This window comes from Callithrix jacchus, chromosome 8, assembly GCF_049354715.1.
Source record: "Callithrix jacchus isolate 240 chromosome 8, calJac240_pri, whole genome shotgun sequence".
NCBI classification, from domain to species: Eukaryota; Metazoa; Chordata; class Mammalia; order Primates; family Cebidae; genus Callithrix; species Callithrix jacchus.
In genome coordinates, this window is record NC_133509.1 from 105,831,613 (window position 1) to 105,854,541 (window position 22,929).

The 22,929-nt window shown below is 42.3% G+C and overlaps 2 protein-coding genes across 9 annotated transcripts in view; one reads left to right on the forward strand and one right to left on the reverse strand.

The window, feature by feature from the left end:
- Nucleotides 1-11,401: 11,401 nt before the first annotated feature.
- LOC144577436 (uncharacterized) lies at nucleotides 11,402-13,147 on the reverse strand. Its single transcript, XM_078335277.1, has 2 exons — nucleotides 12,903-13,147; nucleotides 11,402-11,903 (listed from the first exon to the last, which is right to left on the reverse strand). The coding sequence occupies exons 1-2, from the start codon at nucleotides 13,126-13,128 to the stop codon at nucleotides 11,824-11,826; spliced, it is 306 nt and encodes a 101-aa protein (XP_078191403.1). The 5' UTR covers nucleotides 13,129-13,147; the 3' UTR covers nucleotides 11,402-11,823.
- The window catches only part of PCNX1 (pecanex 1), a 201,812-nt gene continuing 191,057 nt past the window's right edge, over nucleotides 12,175-22,929 (forward strand). For all 8 annotated transcript variants that reach the window (XM_002754063.6, XM_078335275.1, XM_035260872.3 and 5 more), the window contains exon 1: nucleotides 12,175-12,757. In XM_002754063.6, coding sequence (XP_002754109.1) covers nucleotides 12,605-12,757 — 153 coding nt within the window. In that variant the 5' untranslated portion in view covers nucleotides 12,175-12,604. The remainder of the gene's footprint in view (nucleotides 12,758-22,929) is intronic.

Below are 22,929 nucleotides of genomic sequence, written 5' to 3' on the forward strand. Positions count from 1 at the left end.
CCTGACCTGGATAAATTCCAAATGGATAGTAATATTTAAATTCCTAAAATGATACCATTATGGTATTAGAAAAAACCAAAAGAGGGTTCTTCACCTTAAAGTGGAAAAGGCATTTCTAATGATGACATTAAATCCAGAATTACAAAAGAAAAGATTAATACATTCAATCTTTCGACATCAAAATTTTCAGCATAGAAAAAGCCCTAAACATAGTCAAAAAAAGACAAGCTCCTAAAATATGTCCAGCTCTATTACAGACCAAAGACTGATTTTCCTAACATATAATGAGCTCCTGCAAATCAGAAAGCAAAAGACCAACAATGCAATAGAAAAATGGGGAAAGACACCAACAGTGACTAGATAAAGAAAATGTGCTGTGTATGGGAGGGGGAGGTAGGGAGGGATAGCCTGAGGAGAAATGCCAAATGTGGGTGAAGGGAAGAAGGAAAGAAAAGCACACTGCCATGTGTGTTCCTACGCAACTGTCTTGCATGCTCTGCTCATGTACCCCAAAACCTAAAATCCAATAAAAAATTAAAAAAAAAAAAAAAAGAAAAGAAAAGGTGCTGTGTATACACTAGGGAATACTACATAGCCATAAAAAAGAATGAAATCAAGACCTTTCAAGGAACATGAATACAGCTGCCAACTAATACAGAAACAGAAAACCAAATACCACATGTTCTCACTTAGAGGTGGAAGCTAAACATTGGGTACATATGGGCATAAGGACGAGAATGATAGACACTGGGGACTACAAGGCGAGGAAGGCAGAAGGCGGACAAGGGTTGAAAAACCATCTACTGGGTACTATGCTCACTACCTGAGTGACAGGCTCAATCGTACACCAAACTGCAGTAACAGGCAATATATTCTTGTAACAAACCTGCACATGTACCCCTTGACTCCAAAATAAGAGTTAAAATTTTAAAAAAGAAAAATGGGCAAAGAATATGAACAGGCAGGACCTGAGGAGAAAAAGTACACATGGCTCCTAAGCACATGCAAATGACTCAGCCTCACTCACAATAAAGAAATTCGAATTAAAGCTACACTGAGATATCATTTTTCAATTACCAAATTACCAAAGATCCAAAAATCTGACAACATGAGCTGTTGATGAGGGTGTTCTGAAACAGGCACTCAGTTTCTATTCCTCCTCTCTGATTCCTAACACAATCCAGTTTTATGTAGGCATTTATCCCTCCCAGCATATCCCCTACACCTCAGTTCACATCTGGGACTGACTTGTGTAAGGGTAATTCCATTCCCCTGCGCAGTAATTAGTTCAGGAACCCAGGCCAGAATGAGTCAGTGTATGGTAGTGGCCTGAGGACAGGGGTTGATCCAAGAATAGGCAGTAGGTGCAGTGGCTTACATCTGTAATCCCAGCACTTTGGGAGGCCAAGGCAGGTGGATCATGAGGTCAGGAGTTAGAGACCAGCCTGGCTGACATGGTGAAACCCTGTCTCTACTAAAAATACAAAAATTAGCAAGGCATGGTGGTGGGCTCCTCTAATCCCAGCTATCAGGAGGCTGAGGTTGGAGAATCGCTTGAACCTGGGAAGCAGAGGTTGCAGTGAGCCGAGATCACATCACTGCACTCCAGCCTGGATGACAGAACAAGGAAGAGGAGACATGTAACTAAATGTATACTGGAAGTTCCTGGAGGGAAATTTCCTTGCTCTTATGTGAACTTCTAATTGATGGCATCACTATGTGAAATCTGTAATGACTCTAGCCATTTTGACTCCATGAGGGAAGCCCCCTAAGGCTGAAGCCAACACACATAAGAGGTCATCACAGGGCACTGCAGAGAGAGAGATCCAGAGCCACTAAATTTAGCTGCTCCTGAAGCCTGCCTGCCTCCTGGACTTCCAGTTGTATTAAGCAATCATTTTCCTTATTGTTGATGTGAGTTTGAATAGAATTTTCTGTTACTTGAAGCTGCAGGCTAGTAGCCATGTAGCACAGAGAATGTTTCCAAGAAGCTAAGTGAAACACATGGGTAAGTCAGAAGGAAAAAATGTCTCTGAAGTTTCTCAGACTTAGCAAACTGCCAAAGCACATGGCATGTGTTGATATAAAAACTTTCCAAATCAAGCTCTGAACTCCCATTAGAATAGAGTACAGCAGCAGAGGGGAGAAGGGCTGCAGGGACCAGGGCAAACGTTATCGCACATTAACACTGGTCGAGATTGGGTAGTGGGCCTATTAACTAAGCTTTCTCTCTCTTTCCTATATTTTATCGGATAAAAATACCATGAATGTGTTACTTTTAGGATGAAAAACTAAATACGAAGGACCAATTGGATGAAAAATGGTAGAGAGCCGGACCCGAGCAAACTCTCAATAAGTTGTCAGGTTTTCAAAATGCAACTCCAAAGGAAGAATGGATAGATAAATAAATAAATGTTTATAAAACCTCTACATAAATTAGAGATTAGGAAGTTTAAGAATCCCAGTAAATTTGAGGCTATCAGGACTGAGGGATTTGAAGCAAAACCCAAAAAGCAAATTTAGAATTCAGCTGTCATGATTAAAGCAGAGCTCATTTTTCTGTTCTTCAGACAATGATTTTTTTTTTTTTTTTTTTTTTTTTTTTTGAGACGGTGTTTCGCTCTTGTTACCCAGGCTGGAGTGCAATGGCACTATCTTGGCTCACTGCAACCTGGGTTCAGCCTGGGTTCAGGCAATTCTCCTGCCTCAGCCTCCTGAGTAGCTGGGATTACAGGCACACGCCACCATGCCCAGCTAATTTTTTGTATTTTTAGTAGAAACGGGGTTTCACCATGTTGACCAGGATGGTCTCGATCTCTTGACCTCATGATCCACCCTCCTTGGCCTCCCAAAGTGCTGGGATTACAGGTTTGAGCCACTGCGCCCGGCCCAGACAATGATTTTTACAAATATTTTTGAGGTGTCATATTTCTAATCACCCCTCATAAGGAATTTGTTTTCATTTCCTAGTCATTCCACAGGCTGAGAGCCACTACATAATTCAGGTTGGGAGGCTGTTGCAGCATCTTCTGGATCAAAAAGAATCCTGAAATGGATGATGGATTTTTTTCCCCCTTATTTATCTTCTGACAACTCTGAGAAGTAGAAGGAAGATGAGTATTCCATAAACGAGACTCAAGTCTAGGGTAATTAGAGAGGAGGAAGCCAGGAAGAGTGAGTAGTGACCTGGAAGCAAAGAGATTAAATAAGCCGGAGACTGAAAAATGCCTGCTGGATTTGGCAACTAGGAAATCGTTGATGACGTGGGCACAAGCAGTGATGAGAGTGAAGGTCAAGGCAGGTGAAGGGCACTGTTTTAAGAAAGTTGGCTTCAAGGGAGAGGAGGAAGTAGCCCTGAGGATAAGAGTGCCTGTTTGTGGGCTGGAGGAAAGTGCCAGTAGAAAGGGAAAGCTGGTGGTACATGAAGGACCAAGGTTAACAAACCCAGTAGGGTTTAGGTGGTGGGGTAGAGAGCATAGGTGAAGCCATTTTCTTAGACAAGAACAACACCTCAAAAGGAAAAAAAGAAAACACAGGATGACTATATATTGAATTGGAAAACTGTGAGATCTACCATGGATGAGGAAATGAGGGGAGGAGAAGAGGTGGTGGTGGTGATGGTAGGAAGCTCAGAGGAAATAAAAGAAGAAAGAAATGTTTAAAAAGGAAAGGCCAAGGACAGTGCTTCTCAATACCAGCTTGCAGAAGAATAAAGAAGCTCCTTTAAAATGCATGTCTCCAGCCGGGAGCGGTGACTCACGCCTATAATCCCAGCACTTTGGGAGGCTGAGGCGGGTGGATCACGAGGTCAAGAGATTGAGACCATCCTGGTCAATAAGGTAAAACCCCGTCTCTACTAAAAATACAAAAATTAGCTGGGCATGGTGGTGTGTGCCTGTATTCCCAGCTACTCGGGAGGCTGAGGCAGGAGAATTGCTTGAACCCAGAAGGCGGAGGTTGCAGTGAGCCAAGATCATGCCATTGCACTCCAGTCTGGGTAAAAACAGCGAAACTCCATCTCAAAAAAAATAAGTAAGTAAAAATAAAAAATAAATAAATAAATAAGTGCATGTCTCTGGGCTTCGTGTGATTTTGATTTAGCAAGTCTTGGGTACAATGTAGGAATTGGCTCCCCCCCTCCCTGGCCCAAGTTATTATTTATTTATTTATGTTTGGTTATTACTTTTTAAAAATGGGTAATACGGGCCAGGTGCAGTGGCTCCGGTCTGTAATCCCAGCACTTTAGGAGGCCAAGGCAGGGGATCACTTGAGGTCAGGAGTTCAAGACCAGGCTGGCCAACATGATGAAACCCTGACTACTAAAATTAGCCATGTGTGGTGGTGCTCACTTGTAACCTCAGCTACCTGGGAGGCTGAAGCACGAGAATGGCTTGAACCCAGGAGGCAGAGGCTGTAGTGAGCTGAGATTGTGTCACTGCACTCCAGCTTGGGTGACAGGGTGAGACTCTGTCTCAAAAAAAAAAAAAAAAAAAAGAAAGCAAAAGAAAAGGGATAACATATGTATGATGTAAAACTCATTAAGAAAAAAGATATACAATCAAAAGTAAAGTCTCTCACCCCTGTGGCAATTCCTGCTGCCCATTTTCTCACATGTTCTGCTAGGGACATTCAGTACACATATAATCACATACAATATATTCTTTTCTCTTTACACAAATACGTGTATATGACACATACTGTTCTATACTTTTTTTCACTTACATATATATATATTTTTTATTTTTATTTTTGAAACAGGGTCTCATTTTGTCACTCAGGTGGTTGGGCGCAGTGGCATGATCTCAGCTCGCTGCAGCCTTGACATCCTGGGCTCACATGATCCTTGCACCTCAGCCCCTCCCCCCAAGTAGCTGGGACTACAGACATGCACCTTGACACCCAACTAATTTTTTGTATTTTTTTTTTTTTCTGGTAGGGATGCGGTTTCACCTTGTTGCCCAGGCTGGTCTTGAACTCCTGAGCTCAAGTGATCTGGCCGTCTCAGCCTCCCAAAGTGCTAGGATTACAGGCATGAGCCACAGCACCCAGCCACTTCACCATATATTTTAAAGATCAATCCTTATTAGTTCATTAAAAGATACTTCAATGTTCTATTGGATGCTTGGAACTCTATCTTTTAATACCAAAAGATAGAAAACAATAGGTGTTTATATTAATTATTTATTTCAGGGATACCTAAACACTGAGGAAGTTTTTCAGTACCCTATGTAGAAAGCACCATAACTTAGATTATATGTTTGTTTGTTTGTTTGTTTTTAGAGATGTGGTCTCACCATGTTGCCTCAGCTACTCTCAGCTCCCTGGCTCAAGTGATCATGCCATCTCAGCCTTTCAAGCAGCTGGCATTACCAGCATGCACCATGGCACCTGGCTCTAGAAGTTTGGTGTTTTGTTTTTAAGAGACGGGGTCTCACTATGTTGCCCAGGCTGGAGTGCAGTGACTATTCACAGGTACTACTGATCCCACTACTGATCAGCATGGGAGTTTCGACCTGCTCGATTTCTGACCTGGGCTGGTTCACCCCTTCTTAGGCGACTTGGTGGTCCCCCACTCCTGGGAGGTCACCATATTGATGCTGAACTTAGTGTGGACACCCGATCGGTATAGTGCACTACAACCCAGAACTCCGGGACTCGAGCAATCCTCCAGCCTCAGCTTCCTAAGTAGCTGGGACTGCAGGCACGCGCCACCGTGCCTTGCTAGAAGTCTGTTTTTAACAGAAGATTTTGACTTGGGGTCATCCATGGACTACATACACATTGAGAAACACTTGTCATAGGACTTAAGAATATAATGAGTTTACGGGAAGGAAATAGAGAAAGGGAGCAAGAAAACTGCAAGAACAGGGAGGTTTTACTTTGTGTCATGATCTTTTCTGATTTGAGAGATTTTATATTGCTACATATCACCCTCCTATGCTGTATATACAAAATATATTATTTGTACATAATTAGAAAATAGTTGTGTATATTAACAGCTGCTGAATCCTGGTGATAGTAGGTGAGGCAAAACCAAACCAAACCCTGCTGAAAATCAAAAACCCTGAACAAATGAATAACAACAAAAAAAACTAATAAGAAATATGTTCCCAGGGACTGTCAAGGTTTCCATAAAGAAAGCAGTGAAAAAATCTCCATGGGAAAGATCTTTTTATGACGTCATTGAAATGTTCATTTTTGTCATTAGAAAAAAGCTCCAGCCATCAAAATGAAATGCAATGAGTTTGCAACCTTGAATTCCCCAGGACTCTTCAATTCTGCTTGGATTCCTTGACTTGGGTCTAGGACTAATTTAGAAAGTAGCAGAAGGTGGATTAAAACACAGGTTCATCTGATTCCAGTCCTCAGGCTCTTTCCATTATGAACATCACCTTCCCACCAAGGAATGTTCCCGGTGCTCCTTGCCAGAGGAGCCGGACATCTGGCCTCCAAAGGTGACGACTCTCATTTCTACTTAACTACAGGAAGGTGCTTTGGATGACACTGGTAGCTACTAATACATGGGGTGAACTCTTCAGAGAATCATCCAGCCACATCAGTTGGCCTAGTAGGTCCTGCTGGAATTCTGCTACCTTAGCTGAAATAGAAAGATAAACAAGGCTGGGTGGAGTGGCTCACGCATATAATCCCACCACCTTGAGAGGCTGAGGCAGGCAGATCACTTGAGGTCAGGAGTTTGAGACCAGCCTGGCCAACATGGTGAAACCCTGTCTCCACAAAAAATACAAAAATTAGCTGGATGTAGTGGTGCTCATCTGTAGTCCCAGCTACTCAGGAGGCTGAGGAACAAGAATCACTTGAACCCTGGAGGCCAAGGTTACAGAGTTGAGATCATGCCACTATACTTCAGTCTGGGCGACAGAGTGAGAACCTGTCTCAAAAAAAAAAAAAGATAAATAAGCTCTGTCATACGATATAGTTAAGCACATTAGACATCAAACTGACATAGAAGAATCTTTTAATGTCAAAAGATGAAAAACAATGCATGTGTATATTATTTTTAATTTAGGGATTCACAATATTTGGGGAGTTTTGCAATATCTTGTATGCTTCCCCTTTCCTTTCATTGCCCTGCTCCCAAAATGTGTTAAGTTTAAGAAAAGTGAATTTGTTTTTGAGACATAACAGAAGACACTCTCAGGGTGACACAAAACCACAACAAGAATTACTAAACTAGTCGGTGTCACTAAAAACGTATTTTAAATTACTCATATGGAGTTGACATTTAAAAAAAAAAAAAGAGAGAGATTGGGTTGAGATTTCCAAGAAGAATCATCTCCTAGTTAGTAAGAAAGTCTTTTATTTTCACTTGTTTAGATCCATATCCAGATGATGGTATGTTATAATTATATTATGTGAGATTTGGGAAGTTTCCATTTGATATTTATTTTCCTGATGTGATATAAAGCAGTACCCAGCAAATGGCAAAAAAGAGATCTAGGAAAGAATTCTAAGGTACTTCTCTTATTGTTTGTTTCTTCCCTTTTTTTCATTTCATTTCTTGCTTTCTTTTTCTTTTTCTTTTTTTTTTGTGACAGGGTCGAATTCTGTCACTGAAGCTGGAGTGTGCAATCACAGCTCACTGCATTCTTGACTTTCCAGGCTCAGGTGATCCTCCACTTCTGCATCCTGCGTTGCTGAGACCACAGGCACGTGCCACCATGCCCAGCTTATTTTTGTATTTTTTGTAGAGATAAGGTTTCACCCATGTTGCCCAGTCTAATCTCAAACTCCTGGGCTCAAGAGATCCTTCCAGCTAGGCCTCCCAAGATGTTGGGATTATAGGTGTGAGCCACCATGCCCAGCATTCTCTTCCAAATTCTTTTTACCTTCATTTCATACTATTTTTTCCTTCCTTGAACTGCTTTTCTAAGCTTGTAAAATGCTTTGAAATGTTGAAGAGTTATCAAATGAATGACACAAACAGATTAAAATCTCTAATTGGAAAGCTATTGGTTTCTGTGCTTTATTTCATCAATGTATATGAACTGAGTGTTAATTGATGCTAACAGCTTTCTCTGGTAGACCCTGTGGGACATGCTGAGAAATGCCTTGCCCTCAAGGAATGTACAGTTTGGATGGAGGGATATGAAGTAGCACACAATTAAGTGCTAAATGAGTGGAACATGTGAGTGCTCTAGGCTGTTCAAAAAGTAGAAGAATGGGTTTGGAGTAGTCATAGTGGATTTTAGTAGGTAGGTGAAGGGATAACGCTTTCTAAGTAAGGCAAATGGTGTCAGTAAAAGCACAGAGGCAGAAATTAATAACTGATTGGGCTGATAAACATACATAGTTATACTGATATTCACCAATAAAAAGGGTTTGTGCTGGGAAATGGCAGCAGTTAAGTTGCAGAATATAGTGATTCAGGTTGCTGGGGACTTTGCCCGGCTAAGGAGTATCCCTTTAGTCCTGAAGGGAATTAAAGGTTTTTAAGAAAAGTGGATTAGGGAGATTATTTGTTGGTGGAAGGTAGAATGGCTTAGAAGAGGAGACATTGGTGGCAATAAGAGACTGCTGGATATGAGTTGATCTTACGTTGCCAGATCAACAGAATGGTTGATCTGGCAACCTAAAGGAAGGGATGAGCAGGAGAGACTGTGGAGGATAGACAATGGGAAGGATGTATGAGGTTCCAAGTCTGAGTGAGCTGGAAATGTTTTCACTAAGAGAAAGAAAAGGGGTCAGTCTGGGGGAAGACATGGATACTTACTGCATTGGGATCATTGGCAGGACATGTGGCCCATATGTCTAAAGTAGATAACTGACACACAAAATTGATCAGAGCTGCAGTTTGCACGACTCTGCTCCAAGGTGGGCTTGGGTGGGGTTATTAGATATTGTACATTCAGCTTTGTCCTTTTCAGGCAGGAGAGAGCATCTGCTGTCAACTACTCTCAGTCCCCAGGAGGCCTATGAGCTAGTCAGAAAATATGATTTTAATAGGATTAGCTGAAGATGAGCAAATGTCAAATGGTGATTTGGTAGTATGTCATGGCTGCTAACTTTGACATGCTAAGCGTAACATTATTAATGGCTTCTATGCATGGCTAAGAGGGTTAACACTTAGCAAAATTAGTTCCCTGGATTTTTGTCCTGCTCTTTATGGGCATGATAGAGTATGCTACCTTGGACAAACCATTTGACCTCTCTGTGCCTTAGCTTCTAGTTTATAAAATACGAAGTTTGTTGTGGCAGCATTCACAAACATTTTGAGAACTACGGAGAGCACTGTAGGATTGCTTCTCTCCCCCTCACCCCAGTGACTGAGTCAGTCATTTGGAAAGGTCAGCTTTTTCACTGGATATTTTCAACTGCTACTCTCTAAGTCAGTTAATTAGCATTTTTTCTAATATGTTCCTACCAGTCCAGAGCTGAAAGATGTAGTCTCTAGGGCCGGGTGTGGTGGCTCACGCCTGTAATCCCGGCACTTTGGGAGGCCGAGGCGGGTGGATCATGAGGTCAAGAGATCGAGACCATCCTGGTCAACATGGTGAAACCCCGTCTCTACTAAAAAATACAAAAAAAAAAAAAAAATTAGCTGGGCACGGTGGTGCGTTCCCCTAATCCCAGCTACTCAGGAGGCTGAGGGAGGAGAATTGCCTGAACCCAGGAGGCTGAGTTGCGCCGTGAGCCGAGATCATGCCATTGCACTCCAGCTTGGGTAACAAGAGCAAAACTCCGTCTCAAAAAAAAAAAAAAAAGATGTGTCTCTAACTGCCTTTTCCACTCTCTGGGCCTGTCAATTCTGCTAACCCCTTTCACCCACTGGCTACTGCCATGTGACTCCCACCTCTAGGTTCTGGGATCGATCCCAGTCATTTTGGAGGGTAGAGTTTTATATTAACACTTTGGGGTGTCAGAATAACGCAACCACAGTCAGTGTGAAATTCGGTCGTAGTTCTAGGTATCAAGCTCCCGCCTTGTTTGTAAGTCTCACTCTGTCCCCCCAGATCCAGCCTTTGGATATTTGTTCTGTTGGGTCCCCAAACTTGCCTAGTAGCTCTAAGATCTGAATTCTATTTATTTTCATCAGTTCCCTGAAGAAACTAGAGGGCAGACCTAGAAAACCCCAGCGTTGAAGCTGGAGCCTTGCTATAAGCGACACATTTTCTCAAGGCTTGCCATGATTTCCCAATTTTTGCCCACTCCTGGATTTTCCAAGACTGTGTGTTCCAGCTGTCCATTGGCTTACAGCACCCACATTCTCTGTTTAACAGGCCTGATGCCGGCTGCCTTCCTGGCCTGCTGCCGGTTCCATATCCTCCAGATACCGCATTCTGGCTGAACGTTTAACACGCCAGCTGGGTTGGCCTCCAATTGCATGCATGTATCTGGTTCTAGTTTCCCTTTTTCCCCATCCACCTCACCCTCATTACAGTTAATCCTTTTATATTAAACCACAGCAGATCGTTGCTGGTGTGGAAACTGATGTGGTATTGGAATTTTATCCTTGTTTACATCTTCCTTTGTGTTAGAAAGGTTGGGATTACTTCCAAAACCTTCTCAGAGAGCTTTCCTGTCTCCTTTAAGGGGAAACAAATGAAAACTTGGCAATAGCTGGTATCCATGACACCAGCTTCAAGGCCACTATTTTAATTGTAAAATTGCATTATTTAATCATAATTTTGCTTTTAGATATACAAATACACTTTAAAGTATATTTTGTCTGGTGTTTACTCGCATCTCTCAATTTCAAGATATCTTATTGGAACTCAGTGGCTTTGTGATTATGAGATAAATCAAGGCTAGGGATGGTGTGGTGTTTTACAGTGATAGCTTCAACCTTTAAGGTACATTAGAATCCTCCAAAGGGCTTGTTAAAACAGATTGCTGGGTCACACCCCATAGAGTTTCTATGGAGCACTGCCCTAAGAATTTGCCCTTTGATGACAACTGCTCATATATTTAAGCTAGTCACAGATAACCAGAAGGTGCTGAGCAGTTCTTAATCAGTTCAGACTTTTACCTGAAATGGATAAGGTGGAGAGCCTAGAGAAATGAACTTCCAAAGTTCAGTTCATGCAGTTATGGTGACTGCTGGTTTTAGAGTTCTCAACCACTTTTTGCTTATGAGCAATAAGTGGCCATAAGCACTTGACCAATCACTTACTTGAGTTTAGGTTTTCTCATCCATAAAATAACAACAGCTGCTATGCTGCCCTCAAAGGATTGTCCTGAAGTTCTGAATGAAATGCGTGTGATAGTGTTTGATCAGCTATAAAGTGGTATGGCACTGGGAGGTATTGTGATGGTTTTTCATTACTCTTCTTAAAATATTACTAGTTTCCTTTGGCTCTCGTTTCCCTCATTAATTACAGCAACTTTAATCTGGGAATACAAAGTACTTTTATTACCATAAAAGTCAAACTTCAAACTCTTTTTAAGAAAATTTTATTCAATGAGATCAGACACGCCTTATAAACATTCTACAGAGCCAAGAATGATTCCGTTTTTACAGCTATAAAAAGAGACCTGCAAGACGCTATTGTCGTTTGAGGTAGAGTCACAGTTAATCTTTTTCAACCCTGTTTAGATTGGCCCATTGATAAAAATGGCTACCAGTTACAGCACATTTAAAAATACAATCACCGAGTACAAATGATAACCTGTCCACTCTGTACTTTCAGGTCTCGTGCCACTTCTATTAACTTCCTTTGGAAGTAGTAAATTCTCCCAATCTGGACATGGCTATTTTTTCACACACGGGCCAACACAGTTCTTGCTCAACTTGGGTGCGTTTGTGAATTTTCAACAGTGTCATCTGCCGTACCCAATTCTTCCAGGCCTTCAGTGAGTATCTCAGATGTCAGCTTCAGTTGGTCTTAGGTCTTTGATAAATATCATAAATGACAGCCAGGACACTTTTCTGGAGTCAATATCTGTTAGTTTAGGAGTAGGAAAGACCCCGTTTAGAGACTGGTAGGTGAGCTTGCCAGCGGGCCTACGGCGGCAGAATGGGGTCCCCTGTACCCCCCAGCCGCGTCTTCGCCACCTCCGCAGCGCCCCCCCGGCCTGACCCCGGGCCGCATCGGCGCGCGCTTCTCTGGGACGTCGGCAGGAGGCGCCCGCGGCGGCCCAGGCGCTGCAAGCACCGGCCGGGAGCCGGCCCAGGGGGCGGGGGAAGCGGAGAGGAGGAGCTGGAGGGGGCGCGGCTTCCTCCCCGTCGCTCCCGGGCGTCGGGCCTCCTTCTCCGCCTGGCCCAGGACTGGCGGCCGGCGGGGGTCGCGGCGGCGGCAGCGGCGGCGGGGGCGCTGGCGGGCCGCGGGTGGCGGGGGCCTGGCCGCGGCTCTGGGTGTTAGGAGACAAGATGGCGGCGGCGTTCAGGAGGCCGGTCTCCTCCTCTCCGCCGTCCTCCTCCCCGCCGCTCGCCGCCTCCTCCTCCCGGGTCTCCTCCTCCTCTTTCGCTGCCTCCTCCTCCTCCTGCAGCAGCACCAGCGACCGCCGAGGCGCCGGCTCGCCCTCCCGGAGCTCCGGAGGGGGATAGACGGGGCAGCTGCAGGCTCCGGCGACCGAGGCCGAGCTGGGGCCGGGGCGGGGACGGCGGCGGCGGCGGAGGCGGCGGCGGCGGCGCCGGGTGGGGATGGGGTCGCAGACGCTGCAGATCCTCCGACAGGGGGTGTGGGCCGCGCTCAGCGGGGGCTGGTATTACGACCCGCACCAGGCCACCTTCGTGAACGCGCTGCACCTCTACCTGTGGCTGTTTCTGCTGGGCCTGCCCTTCACCCTCTACATGGTGAGTGTGGGGGCGGGGAGCGGGTGGCTCCTTCCCCCCGGGCCGGCGGGGCGGCGCTGGGGTCGCGCCCTCTTCCTCTTTTTCCCGGGTCTCTCGTCCCCTCGGGGCCGCCACCCGCTTGGCGTGAGCACCCCAGCGCCCACACCTCCGTTCGGGGAGTGCTCCCCACTCCTCTCTTCGGGGCTTCCCGGGTTTCGGCGATGAAGCAAGCAACGAGCCCACGGCAGCCCCCGCCCGCTCACTGGGAAACGGCAGCGTCCTAGGCTCCTCCTCGTGGGGTCCCTCACGAGGCCACCCGGCGGGGCCCCCCGCCCGTGGGGCTGTGTGGCAGGCGCCGAGCGTTCTGCGCGTTTAGGGGACGCCGCTTCCATCCTTGGCACGCTAGGTCCCGGGAGCGCCCAGCACTGCCCGCCCCCGCCGCGGCCCTAGCCCCGGGCTCCCCAGACACCCCGGAGAGGCCGCCCGCGGTCTCGCCGCTAATCCGCGTGCGGAGCCCCGGGAGCGCGGGGGACCGTGCGGCTCTGCTTTGAGTGTGTGTGTGGAGGGGGTCGTCCGGGCTCGTTCTTGGTCCTGGGTGGTGGTGGAAAACCCGGCTTGGAACCTTCCTGCCTCTACAAAACCGTTGTGCTTCGTCCCCAGCGGTTCTTTTTTTTTGTTCAGTCCCGTCTCCGGTGGCCGTGGTGCTTCCTGGTCTCCCTGGGGGAGGGAGCGGGGAGATACGGGGAATCTGGCTGGCATTTCAGCGGATTTGTTTGGGTTGGTTCAAGGTCTTCGGCGGATAGGAGTAGGGATAGTACTGCCTGTTGCTGAATTCGGTGCGATCAGCTCCTCTGAATCATCTGTGTTTTTAAAGCGACATTGAAAGTTGTTAATTGCAGTTTTTAAACCGTTTTAGGTTAGGTGGGGCGTTAGGGAAACTCATGTGGACAGAAATGATACTTAAAGCTTTATATAAAATTTTAAAGTAATCGTAGGGGTGGAAAGGATCTGAACTTTTTATTTTAGGAGAATTCCTTTGAATATATTTCTGCTAACTTTGGGGTTCTTCGTGGAGCTAGACACTGGGTGTTGAGTTGGAAAATTCAGGAATACCACTATGAGAAGTGCAAAAGGTGAGGACACCCAATTCTTTCCTAAGCAACGCTTAGTTTCACTAATTGGCAGGAAAGGTGTCTGCTTGGGGGAAGATGTGCTGCATTTCACATTCTCAAACAGATTCACATTTTTCATTGAAATTGTTTTGAAGGGACTTATTGTTTGAGGTTTAAAAAAAGCCATTAAGAAATGCTGATGTCTTGTGGCTTATTTTATTAGGGGGACTTGTTCAGTCTTGTTGCATTCTGAAAATGTATGGTGAAGTGTTATAATTTTCAATTAATTCTGGCCTAGGGAGTTCCATTTGCACTACTATACCTTCCAGGAATACGACATCATTAGTGAACAGGTTAATTACTTTGGGTGTAAGAATCCTCAGGCTGTCACAAAACTTTCAAAATGGATTTCTTTTATGTCCAGAAGAATCGTAGATTTAAATCTGAAAATGACTTTTGAGAGGTAAGGATTAGTTGCTGGGTCCAGTATAGGATTTCTTTGTTAACACTCACAGTAAACTGTATGGTCGTGGTTAAGTCTCTTTGTGTAACTAGCAAATGTTACTCAAAGAATATTAGAGCAAATAGAAACCAATACATTGAGATTACTTGCTTTATTTTGGGAGTTAAGTTAAACTGAATTCTCATATATTTGAGTGTCTACTATGTACTAGACACTTTCTGAGATTGCTTCTGACTTCCTTATCCTAATGGGAATCCCACGCTTCCCAAACCTTTTAAAAACCTCTCATTGATTCTTTTCTTTCTCTTTCTTCACATACAGTTCATCAGCAAATGTTGTGGGCTCTATCTTCAAAACCTAACCAGACTCCAGCTGCTGCTGCTGCTGCTGCTGCTGCTGCTGCTGCTGCTGCTGCTGCTGCTGCTGCTCCTCCTCCTCCTCCTCCTCCTCCTCCTCCTCCTCTTCCTCCTTCTCCACCTCCTTCTTCATCACCACCACTACCACCGTCATCATCACTGCCATCATCATTCTCTTGGTTCGTCATCACTCTCTCTCCTGGATTACTGCAGTGCTCTAATGAGGCACACTGCTTTTGTTCTTTATTCTTCACACAGAAGCCTCTGTGATGCTTTCAGATCATGTCATTCTTCTGCTCTCAGAGCCTGCCCTCTCATGGGTCTCTGTCCTCAGAACCACACACACATTTGCCTAAAACTCTTCTTGCCACACAAGAAGTATGTTCCCGCCTCATCGCCTTTGCGCTTGCTTTTCCCTCTGTCTGGATGACTCCTCTCTTCCAGATACCTGTGTGGCTGCTCCACTTATTGCAGGTTCTAATATACGTGAGGCTTTCTCTATGTAAAATAGCAACTTGTCCAGCTTTCACAAGACTCGGTAACCCACCTACTCCCCTTTTAAAATAGTATGGCATTTATTCCTAACTGATATCTATTTATTTGTTTTTCTGTCTGTCTTATCTTATTCGAGTATAAGCTCTGAGAGGGCAGGAACTTGGTTTTGTTCACTGCTGTATTCCTAGGACCTAGATTAGTGTAAAGCACATGGTAGTACTCAGATGAATGAATGAGAATTTTTTTTTTTGAGACCGAGTTTCGCTCCGGTTACCCAGGCTGGAATGCAATGGTACGATCTCGGCTCACCGCAACCTCTGCCTCCTGGGTTCAGGCAATTCTTCTGCCTCAGCCTCCTGAGTAGCTGGGATTACAGGCACGCGCCACCATGCCCAGCTAATTTTTTGTATATATATATTTTTAGTAGAGACGGGGTTTCCCCATGTTGACCAGGATGGTCTCGATCTCTTGATCTTGTGATCCACCCGCCTCAGCCTCCAAAGTGCTGGGATTACAGGTTTGAGCCACCGTGCCCGGCCTGAATGAATGAGAATTGAACGAGACACAGCTTCTGCTTTCAAGGAACTTAACCCCCACCCCCGGGGTAACGAGTTGTTACAAGCTTTAGAACTGTTAGGAAAGGGTAAGTAAAGAGGACTCTGATCTTGTAGTTGAGGGATGAATTCTAGACCAGGGGTGGTCAGCAAAGAGGATTCGTAAACATTGTAGGAAACACACTAGTAGCACAGTATTAAGGTAGATAGTTTGAAGTATATACCTAAAATAAAGCAAAATCCAACATTTTGTGTTAAAATCTCAGACAGCCATAGGTTACTATTTGCATGCTCTTACAATAACTGTAAGTGATAATGACTATTTTAAAAGTATATGTATAGGTCTTTAACCTCGTGTCCTCACAAATTTTTGCTGTTAGTGGGCGGATTGTGAGCTGGGGCCTACACAGAGCTTTCTGAAGCCAAAGTCACTGTACAGGCTCCCTTTTATTTATATCCTCGAAAAGTGCCTAAATATGTGGAGAGATTGTACAGTGAATTAGGAAACAGTCCACGACTTTTTGTATATGATTCAAACACTTATGCTGTCTATTTAGGAGCGTTTGTGGATGAGTGGTGGAGTATATAGTTTCTGCAGTTAAAAAAGTTTTAAGTAGTGGAAATGAAGAAATAATTTTTGCTTAATTCTGATTGTCCTGTTTCCCTTAAGGTACTCCTTTTTTTTTTTTTTGAGACAGTCTTGCTCTGTCGCTAGGCGCCAGGCTGGAGTGCAGTGGTGTGATCACCGCTCACTGCAACCTCCGCCTCCCAGGTTCAAGCAATTCTCCTGCCTCAGCCTCCCAAATAGCTGGGACTGTAGACTCTCAGTAGCACGCCCGGCTAATTTTTGTATTTTAGTAGAGATGGGGTTTCACCAAGTTGGCCAGGATGGTCTCTATCTCTTGACCTTGTGATCCGCTCACCTCAGACTTCCAAAGTGCTGGAATTACGGGCGTGAGCCACTGCGCCCGGCCTCATTCTTTTTTTATCTAGTTAAAATTATTTTTGTACGTGTCACAGATGATGAACTTTTTGGGGATGGGTGGCATTTTTGTATGGTGGAAAGCAGATTGGAATTAGGGTCTTGATTTTTGAATCTTGGCTTTGTTATTGATTGTGTGTACTTTGGACAAGACTCCACCTTTCTGAACCTTGATGTACTAATTTGTAAGATATTTCATGGGTGTTTTGCAAGAAAATATTTGTAAAATAGAAGAAATTATTCACCTTCAGAATGGCCTTCAGTAAACGTCATTTGAAAAAATGGCTAATTAGAAGTGTTTCCTCTATAATATTGTATGACTGGAGGAGCCTAAATAGCTCTGGGATTATTAAGTCAAATCATTTTCATAATATATTGCTCAATATATTGCTTTCCTTTATAAAGTGGTATATCCCTAGGTGATGAAATAGAACATTAAAATTTATTACATAAGTGGTTCCCAGACCCCAGTTGACATCAGAATCACTTGACAATGTTAATGATGTGCAAACCCTTTCTTATTCAGTAGATCTAGAGTGTGGCCTATTGATTTATATTTTATAAACACTTTAGGTAAGTTTAAATAACTTGGTCAGTATTTCTAACTTCCAGCCCCTGACTTACATCCAGCTGCTACTCAGCATAACTCTTGGCTGTCTCACAGGCATCTCAAAGGTATCATGCCTAAAAGCTTCTGAATTCCCCTCTAAATACTGCCACAAAACGTTTTTCCTCACTCTGTCATGTTAGTTAATGTTAGTCTTGTATTAGTTGCTTATCCCCCACCCCTCTCTTTTGAGCAAATCTTAACAGTTTTTGCTCAAAGTAAAAGACATAAATCTGTTTGTGTCATTCTTTTTTTTTCTTTTTTACTTTTTTTCCCTAAAAGCCAGTCAAATTTAGCAGTGGGGGGTTGTATACCAACTTTAGTGACACCAATGTTAATAAGTTCTGATGACCCACTACCGTCGGACCAGCCGTCATTCTTTTAAATATTCTTTAAAGATTTTCTTCTGAAATCCAGCATCTCTATTAATCCCTCTCCAAAACTTACTCTGCCTTTGTTTACAGTTAGTGCAGTTTTCCCACTGTGCTGCAGTCATGCTGGCCTTCTTTATGTTACTTTAGCCCACTGAGCATTTTCCTCTTGTGAGAACCTTTGCACATGTTGTGCCTGCTGAAAGGGTATTTTCCCTCTTGCTCTTTGCGAGGCTGGTTGCTACTTCATTTTGAGGGCTGGACTTCAGTATTATCTCCTCACAGAGGCCGAGCCTGATAATCATAAATAGGTTCCCTTTGTGATTTCATAATTCCATCCCATAACTTTCTTCCATAGCACTTGCCACAAGCATATATATATTTTGTGTTTACTTGTTTACCCTCTCTAACACCCTTCACTGCCATACCTTGTGAGTTCCATGAGGGCAGGGGCCAGGTCTGATTTACTCAGCAGTGTATATCAAGTGTCTGCATTACTGTTTAGCTCATATTAGGCTCTGAATAAGTACTTGTTGAATGAATTTTTTATTATACATGTGAAGCTCTTTTAGATTTGTCAACTGGTACAGAACAACTGGAGGTGGAGGGAGTATTTTGGTAGGCTGTATTATATGGTAGAGCTACTTACTTAGGGGTTAGGTTCAGTGTCAGTCTCTCAGACAAAAACAAATATAAAATTACCGAAAAATGCAAAATGACCCTTGAAAAACACTTAAATCACTACAAGTGCAGCACATATGGCTTTTTGTGCATGCAGCTGTGCAGTTATACGTACATACATGATATGTACAGTGTTATATACCATTTAAATCTGTGGAGAGATTATATTCAGACTAAATCATGAACTAAATTTATAAAGGTTTCAACTTTTTCTTCCTGGTTATCTTCTTTGTTTTCTGTAACTGATCTTTATCATCTTTAGAATGATACATCTTTTATTATCTTTATCATCTTTGGAATGATACATTTTTTATTAGTGAGGATTACTCTAAAGCCCTCAGGTCATTTTCTTTCCCCCAATTTAAAAGTATTTAAAGATCATTTTAAACAAGATTTAGTAAACAGGAATTTTCGTATTTTAAAATTTATATTTCTCTAAAAGCTTAAATCAAGCTAGAAAAGTTATGGTACTATAAATTAGCCATTGTACATATGATTTTTAAGTATTAGAGTATTTTCTGCATCCTAGGGAAAGGTTAATGGGTAGTGGATGGCCTGTTTAGATCTATAGCCTGTGCCTTTTACCAGTGTTTTCAATATTTAGGGTCAAGGTGAATCTAATTATTTCCATAATTCATCATGGCACAGATAATAGCTCTTATCTATTATATTACCTATGATAAATTAAGAGTACACTGTCCAAAGATAGTTAACAAAGAAAACCATATACCACATGTTCTCCCTTATAAGTGGGAGTTAAACATTTGGGTACCCACAGACACAAAGAAGGCACCAATAAATACTGGGGGATTCTAAAAGTGGATGGGGAGCAAGGGCTCAAAAACTGTTGTCTACTGTGTTCACTACTTGGGTGACAGTATCATTAGAAACCAAACCTCAGCATCACTTAATATGCCTGTGTGACAACCTGCACATATACCTGCTGAATCTCAAAGAAAAAAGACAAATGAGGTCTCCAAGAAAGCTGCCATATTTGTCAATTTGTAGAAAAGTGTATTAATTTACAAAAAAAACCACGCAGTTGATTTCTAAAATGTTCTACTGTCTTTTGTTACATAAAGGTGGAGTGTTTTCTGCCACTAGAAAATTACTCCAAATCATTTGGTAATTGGAAAACTAGGAACGTTTCGATTTTTTTTTTTCCAGCCTTTGAATACACAGATTCAATTAGGTAGTTTGCTTTCTCTAACTGACCTTACTGAGAGTTAAAATTTTTAATATTTTATTAAAGAACTTTCAAACATAAAGGAAAGTTGAGAAAATTGTACCTACCACCTGGATTCTGTGTTTTTAAATATTATGTCTCCATATGTTTTATCCCTCTATCTGTCCACCCTTTTTTAGGGAGATGCATGTAAAGTAAGTTACACATCTATATGAATCACCCTTACACTCTTGCAGGTTCATTGTCAGGTAGAGTTTTAAAGGCATGGATCTTAAGCGAATTATTTGATAAGTTTTGATAAATGCACACATAAAAAAAAAAGATAAATGCACACATCTGTGTAGTGTAAACTCAGCGTGTGTAGAATATCAGCATCACTCCAGATAGTTTCTGCTTGCCCTTGTGAGTCAGTCCTCATCCTTGTTCTGACTTTTTTTCATCATAAATTGGTTTATCCTGTTCTAGAGTTTCATGTAAGTGGAATCATGTAGCATGTGCTTTGTGTAATTCGCCTTCACTCAGCATAATGTGGTTGAGATTAATCCATGGTGTTGTACTGGTAGCTTTGTTCGTTTTTATTGCTGAGTAATATTCCTTTGTATGTCTGTACTACAGTTTGCTCACCTTTATCCATTCTTGTGTAGATAAGCAGCTAGGCTTTTCCCAGTTTTTGGCTAGCATATATAAAGATGTCAACATGAGGATAGATTTTATCAGAACTCAAAGGCATTGGAAAACCACTGAATCTCAAAACTCTTTTCTCTTTCCAAATAAGACCATGTTTTAATGAAAAATATTTTTGTTCAACTTTTCTGGTTTATTTGTCTACATCAGAAATTATAGATAAGTAAAAAGAAGAAAATAAAACTATTGGTAATTCCATCACCCCTGTCTGTAGAACATTTTTGTAACCAAAAAGATATTTGGAGCTTTAAATACTTATTTGCTTACAAAAATGGGCTCATAGAATTCATACTGTTTACACGTCTCCTATTTTCACTTTAAATTGTTAATGTTTCCATGGGGGCAGGGGAAGTGGCTTTTTAATAGATCATAGTAGGGATGTGTTACAGTTTAATCATTTCCCACTAACTGGTTGTGTAAGTCATTTCCAGGTTTTAGCTATTTAGAAAATAGTAGGGTGAATATTCTTGTAGTTTAATCTTTGTACTGGTATTTTGTATAAATTCCTAAAAACAGACTTGTTGGATTAAAGGTTATGCATATGTTCTTTGATAAATACTCATTTTACAAATATTGAGTGAATCTTTATATTGAGAGAGAATATAAATGAGAGAATGAGAAATTGCTAGGTAACTCAGGTTCCTAAGAACACAAAATAGGATTGTGGTCCATAAAGCACATTTGGTAAAGGATTAACCTCAAAAGAGGATGGAGGGAGGCAAGGATGAATGCTCATGGAGGAAGGGATAAACAGTCCGTGATAAAAGTTGAGGTTCGTCTTTTGTGATTTAGGTAATCTCCTTAAAGGACAAAGTGAGTGTGTTCTGTTGAGAGTGAAGTAGGAGGTGAGGAGGATATTTAAGGTTTGAGGAAGATCCCCCAAGTGTAACATGCTGTTCTTACTTTTGGTGAGTGGGAAAGTGAACTATCGAGGGATGGTAGGATTGTTGAACAGTTTTGAAGGTATTTTTGACATTGGAGAGCATTAGTTCAGAGTGTCAAAGAGGAATTTTCAGGAGAGAAATTTGGGGTAAAAGTTACTTGGAAGTTATCAGCATATAGATAAGATCTTCTGGGAAGAAAGTATAACTCATTAAAAAAAAATGGCCTTGGAGAGAATTCAAAGGCCTAAATAGCATTTAGAAATCAGCAAAGGAGAAAGAGTTGTAAAATGAAGATGAAGATGAAAAAAGAACCAGGGAATGAGCATTCAGGCATACCTTGGAGATATTGCAAGTTTGGTTTCAGTTCACTGCAATAATGCATATATTGCGTAAAATGAGTCACAAATTTTGTGGTTTTCCAGTGCATATAAAAATTATAGTTAGACTATGCTATTGACTCTTAAATGTGCGGTACCATTGTGTCTGAAAAAGCAAGGTATAAACCTTAATTTAAAAATACATTATTGCTTAAAAATATGCTGAAGATCATCTAAACTTTAAGTGAGTTGTCATCTTTTTGCCAGTGAAGGGTCTTGCCGAAGTGTTGCTGACTGATGGGGGTAACTGTTGAAGGTTGCAGTGGCTGTGGCAATTTCTTAAAATAAGACAACAATGAAGTTTGCTACATCAATTGACTCTTCATGAAAGATTTCTCTGTACATGTAATGCTTCTTGATACCATTTTACCCACAGTAAAACTTCTTTCAAAATTGGAGTCAACCCTCTCAATTCCTGTCACTGCTTTATCAGCTAAGTGGATGTAATATTCTAGATCTTTTATTGTCATTTCAACAGTGTTCACAGTATGTTCACTAGGAGCAAGTTGCATTTCAGGAAATCACTTTCTCTGCTTATCCATAAGAAGCAACTCCTCATCCGTTCAAGTTGTATCATGAGGTTACAGCAATTCAGTCACATCTTTAGGCTCTACTTCCAATTCTAGTTCTCTTTATATTTTCACCACATCTGTGGGACTTCCTCCACTGAAGTCTTAAAAGTCATCCATGAGGGTTGGAATAAAATTCTTTCAGACACCTTGTCAGTGTTGACATTTTGACCTCTCAGGAATCATAAATGTTCTTAATGGCATGTAGAATGGTGAATCCTTTCCAGAAGGTTCTTAATTTACTTCATTCAGATCCATCAGAGTAATCACTGTCTGACAGCTATAGCCTTATGAAATGTATTTCTTAAATACTAAGACTTGATAGTCAAAATTATTCCTTAATCTATGGGGCTGGAGAATAGTTGTGTTAGCAGCCATGAAAACAACATTAATTTTCTTATATATCTCTATGAGAGCTCTTAGGTAACTAGGTACCTTGTCAAGGAGCCACAGTATTTTGAAAGGAATCTTTTTCAGACCAGTAGGTCTCAAAGGTGGCGTTAAAATATTCAGTAAGCCATGCTGTAAACAGATGTGCTGTTTTCTGGGCTTTATTCCATGTATAGAACACAGATAGAGTAAATTTGGAATAATTCTTAAGGGGTCTTGGATTTTTGGAATGGCCAATGAGCACTGACTTTAACTTACAGTCGCCAGTTAGTTGCATTAGACCCTAACAAAAGAGTCAGCCTGTCCTTTGAAGCTTTAAGCGAGATACTGACTTTTCTTCTCTAGCTATGAAAATCCTAGATGGCATCTTCTTCCAGAAGGCTGCTTTATCTACACCAAAAACCTGTTGTCTGGTGTAGTCACCTTCATCAGTGATCTTTGCTAGATCTGGATAACTTGTTGCAGCTTCTACATCAGCACTT